Source organism: Egretta garzetta, unplaced genomic scaffold, assembly GCF_000687185.1.
Source record: "Egretta garzetta isolate BGI_Z169 unplaced genomic scaffold, ASM68718v1 scaffold1021, whole genome shotgun sequence".
NCBI lineage: Eukaryota > Metazoa > Chordata > Aves > Pelecaniformes > Ardeidae > Egretta > Egretta garzetta.
Genome location: NW_009258752.1, coordinates 10,057 through 15,076, shown reverse-complemented (window position 1 = coordinate 15,076; position 5,020 = coordinate 10,057). Strand labels below are relative to the sequence as shown.

Below are 5,020 nucleotides of genomic sequence, written 5' to 3'. Positions count from 1 at the left end.
TTAATAACTCCAGTCAGGGCATGGTAGATGAAGTGTCTTTCAGGAAGTAAAGCAAATTCTATATGCATTTGGGATGACCTTGAGGTAGTCTGTAAAGAGGAGAGATTGTCTAACAAAGGTGGCCTGTTGGTAGTTTCCTTTGTTCAGGGTGCACATCTGATAAGAGATAATCAGTCGCTCTTTGGGGCTCTAGCAGGGGGATTCTTCAGCATATATATATTTGGGACTGCGTCTGTTGCAGAAGCAAACTTTTCTTGGAGTTCTAACATATTTTCTCACTGCCACATTGTACTGAAGCAGAAATTTGCCTGAGACTGCTTCATGAAAATGTTCAAACGTCTCTTTTAAATGCATGTGGTTATTCGTATAGTGGTCAGATGGCTTCCATCGTGCATCACCTGGTCTTCCTCTGAAATTCCCTGATGTGATTCTGCCCATTTTACACGCAGTGTTTGAGCACAGGAAAAATACTTTCAGATGCCTCTCTCAAAAAATAAATTTGATTCTGTCAAGACATTTTTCTCCAAATTTCAAAAAGTTTATTTTCATGAATAATTAAGAAATTAAGGAAAAACTGAAAACAGACAAATATCAAGAAAAACAAACTCAGAGGTAACACATGCTTCTTAGACACTCTGTAAGATTTCAGATACAAGACACAGGTATTTAGGCTCTGGTGACAGGACTTCCCCCAGCTCACCAAAGCTGTATGTGGGATGAACAATGAGGTGCCTGGACACATTCAGACCCTCATCTATCAGTAATAACTGATAATTCTATAACTCTGCAGTAGTTATGGAAAAAGGGATCTTTTTTTTGCAAGGAAATGGGGAGCATGGTATTATTTGCCAACAGGAGACACATACTTTGGAGTTCTTTGGGCAGTTCTGCTCCCCATCCCCTCACCAGGGATCCTTGCTCTCTGCCAAGCAGGGTAAAGAGATGCCCTTGCCTCATGTGAAGGAGGCAAAAAGTTACTGTTATCAGGCCATTGTCCCAGTTTTAGAGCCTCTGCAAAGTGTGGAAATCCAGGAAGATGGAAATAGCGCATCCCATGTTTTCCTTGGATAACCAGTCCAAAGGAAGGACTGGGTAGAGAGACAGCAAAGGCTAAGGGATCCCTCTCTCAAACACAACGAACAGCACTTTTATGCTCGGTAGGGTTCTTTTACCCCCTTGGCTATGGAAAAGGAAATGTAGATTTGCGGATGGGGCTGCACAAGCCAGCACAGGGACACTGGTTACGTTCTACCCAGCTGCTGTTGCTGAGACTGCCACACAGCAGAAGTGCATCCCGTCTAGGTTTCAACTGCCATGGGTCTCGGGGCTGATGCTTAGGGAGTAATCTCCCCGCTGCAGCAGTGCCCAGTTAGCATGACTACCTGCCCAAGTCTTTGCCCATACTCTCAGGCTGGTTTTGTAGCCCCTGCTAAGGCCAGCGCTACTCCAGCCAGGCTGCTAACTGCCTCCAAGCTGTCCTAGTGAAAGCTAGCTTTATTTTTCTACATTACAGGGCAGCAGCAAAAGCAAGACTACAGTGTAGACATACCATGTGTCTCTCAGACCCCAAGTGCAACTTTATTTAGACAGACAAAAAATATAAGTTAGGTAAATAAAAAACAAATTTTCTGGGTGATGTTGGAGAGCTGCCTCGATGGTCCTTATTTCTCACACGCACTCAACTAGGATACCTTCATTTTGCCTTTCTCAGGAGCTGCTTCACAGATAAGTGGTTGCTCATCCCCATTCACTGACAAGATCCTCTTTTCTGGGGGCTGCTCCTCAGGCTGGCGGGCAATCAGCAGACGACAGGTAAGCAGGATCCCAAAGACTAGGGCATGGGCATAACGCTTGAGTGGATCCCCCACTAGCTGGTGGAAAAAGAGCACAGCCAGCACGAGGAGGAGGAGGAGAAAGTTGGCCACGTCTTTGGGGCGACCAGGCACCAGTGTCATAACAATGCCACACGCCACTTCTAGGGCACCAATGCTCTTGCGGAGAAGGATGGAGCTGATTCCCATCTTCTTTAGCATGGGGAGGGCCCGCACGTAGCTTTTGTATGCTCGTTTCTGAAATCAAGCAGTAATAGCACAGAACACCATAATGTGAGAAAGTAAAGGCAAAGGTGACTTCCATTGAAATAGACTGATGTGCAACGTGACCTAAAGATCACTTAAATCATCACAGACCCCTGTGGCACAATATCCAATCTGTACCCCTGAAGCTTCTGTTGGAGGGATATTGACACCATCAACCTGCAATTCCCCCTTTATAAGCTGTTGTCTCCTTGCTAGAAGAGTTCTGCAACCTAGCACCCATCTTTGCAGCTAGGACCAGGCCAGGTGTACCCTCTCCTGAAATCTGAAGTTACAATTGCTAGAATTAGCAATGCAGAACCATGTTCTGAAAAAAAAAAGTACCTCTAAGAGTAGCTTGTCCTTTATAATTAAATAATACACCTAGTCCCTGCAAAGCCAAGGCACAAGTAAAAAAAGAAGTCTCTTTCCACCTCAGAGCAACTTACAATATCCCAGTGTTTATGGACAGTACAATCTTAGCATGTGACCGTACATCAAAGCTGAGGTTCACCAACCCTATCCTGTGCCTATGTACTTTTATGATCCTTTCTTTCCTCAGATGAAAGCAAGCTGACATTTTACATCCTTTGCTCCCTGGTTTATGCTGGATTTAGAAGCAGTGTAAGTTGCAAGACTCGGCCTCCTTACATGGCTGCTTCATTGTTTCAGAGAAGAAACAACCTCTGTCCTTACACACGTTCAAGTTCTTGCATTTGAACATTAGGTGCTCATGGGTTTGGGTTTTTTTTTTTCTTTTTCAATCAAGTATTTCCTTTTTTATATCTTTTAATAAAGCTCCTAGTTATTGGAGACACTGAAATTATTTCCACTTACACTTGAGTATACTATCCCTGCAGATATTCTTGCCATTGTATTCTCTGCTTTCTAACCAGGGAGAGGGAAATGGAAGCAGAATCTCAGAGTTGTTCAGCTCCCACAGGTGCTTATTGGATTGTAGATTTACTTCCTTGTGATCTTGGAAACCTGCACTACAGGCACACAGAAATTCCCTGCTTCTCTGTAAATTTTGCTGCTTCCTTCTAAAAGGAGCTGACACTTCATTTAACTGTCGTTAAAAAAAATACAGCATTGTCATTTTTGCTACTAAATAATTGAAGATCTCATGACACATTTACTCTAAGTGTATGCATCATAAGGATGCATTTTAAACCTTCAGTGAATAAAACCTTCCCTCTGAGCAAAGTATTTATTTAAAGTATTTAAAATACAGCTTTATAAAGAAATGTACTATCAGCATATTCTTAGAGTACTCTGGTATTTTAAGTATTTTAATAGACAAACTAGCGTGTCTGTGTTTTGCTGAATGAGAAACTGGAAGTTTGGTGTTGTAGGTAGATAACAGAAGTTCTCTATTTGCTTGGGGCAAGAAGCCACGCTTACTGATTGGCAAGATCAGGTTTTCACTAACCATCTCCATTACATGACAGACCACCCTGGTATGCAGCACAGCAAAAGCATGAAAGCCTAATGAGCCATGAACATGTTACAATACGGGCTATTAAGAATGATGGTGCTGTGCAATATCCAAGTGCCTCTGCCTTTCTCCTTGTAAAAACAGAGAAAATTCCTACCTGTAGGCCTGACTCTTGGTAAAGCAGAAAGGGACAGAGAAGGAAAATATTTTACAGAGCAAGGATTTTGCAATGCTTCTAAAGTCTCAGTGCTTTCTTCTGTCCCTTAAGTAGCAGAAGCTTAAGAGCTTTGTTTTCTGGGCATTTTATTTGTCTCTTGCTCCTGAGTTACTTCTTGGTGATTCTTTCTGAGATCCCTGTGCTGGGCTGCAGACAAGGCACTGCGATTCAGATGTTAGGAAAAGCAGTTGGGCAGGTGGAGCAAATGGAGAGAACAGAATATGCTGGAAACTTCCAGCAGTATTTTTTTAGGGGCACAAAAATTATACCAACGCTTTTCAGCCACTGCAATAAATATAACAGGGGGCGGGGGGCAGGAGAATAAACAAACATAGACAAGGAAACAAAACGTGGCAGCCAGTCCTTTGCCTGTTTGCAGCTTGCAGATGGCAAAGCTCTGCAGCAGGGTTGGCCCTGGGCAGAGAGGAACAGAAATTAGCTCACCAGCTGAGAAATGCACATGGTGACTTTTTCCTCTCCTCACCCCTTTCCCATTAGGCAAGAGGAGGAGAGGCTCATTTCCCATGCTAAAGAGAATAATAAGGTGACTATTAATAATATCTTCTTCTGCCAGCTAAGAATATCAAAGCATTTCATGGTCACTAATTAATCCTTGCACAAGTTTGGTGAGGTAGAGACAATCAGCATCATTATCGTTCCTTTAAAGCACAGAATTTTGAGGATCATCATCTGGATGCCAAAGCAGGCATCTGCTTTCCCTAACCCCAGGCCAGAGGGTAGTTATTCTCCCGGGGATCGGCTCTACCTGCCTGCTACACGTCTGGCACTTCTTCAGACCTTGCTTTTCAGAGACCCTTGTGTCCCCATCTTTTTGCAGGCAGCAGTGTGCTGTGCTATCCCATCCTCCTCCCCTCCCCTCCCTGTCCTTATCCACGAGAGGTTTCTCCATGGGTAGGCTGAGTCCAGGCAAGGGCTGCCCCCCCCATCTCTCCGGGCTCCAGAGCAGCCACCCTCCATGTACCCCACTGCAAACGCTGCTGCCGCCGCACGGGCGGGGGGAGCGCGCCCCCGGCGCTGCCGCACTCACCATCTCGTTGTAGGCGTCCCTGCTGAGCCGGGGGGTCAGCTTGATGGTTCCCATAAACACGAAGAAGAGCCCCAGAGCCACCGAGAGGGCGATGATGGTGATGGTCCTGGGAGATGCCATGGGGCCGCCGGCAACCGGTCCTAGAGAGGCCTTCTCGCTCTGGCTGCCAGCCCGGGCGGGAGGTAGCCAGCCACCATCGAAGGAGGCAAGGACTAAAGCTGCGGCGGCAGCGAGGGGGATAG

The 5,020-nt window shown here is 45.4% G+C and overlaps 1 protein-coding gene across 1 annotated transcript; it reads right to left on the bottom strand.

The window, feature by feature from the left end:
- Nucleotides 1–611: 611 nt before the first annotated feature.
- Nucleotides 612–5,014, bottom strand: TMEM35A (transmembrane protein 35A). Its single transcript, XM_009649069.2, has 2 exons — nt 4,779–5,014; nt 612–2,069 (listed from the first exon to the last, which is right to left on the bottom strand). The coding sequence occupies exons 1-2, from the start codon at nt 4,896–4,898 to the stop codon at nt 1,683–1,685; spliced, it is 507 nt and encodes a 168-aa protein (XP_009647364.1). The 5' UTR covers nt 4,899–5,014; the 3' UTR covers nt 612–1,682.
- Nucleotides 5,015–5,020: the final 6 nt, after the last annotated feature.

What these genes read in the sequence shown, in the direction of transcription:
- TMEM35A (XM_009649069.2), bottom strand. Translation starts at nt 4,898, where the DNA reads ATGGCATCTCCCAGGACCATCACCATCATCGCCCTCTCGGTGGCTCTG. An exon ending in GGGACGCCTACAACGAGATG is followed by an intron (nt 2,070 to 4,778) that starts GTGAGTGCGGCA and finishes GCTTGATTTCAG; the next exon opens with AAACGAGCATACAAAAGCTA.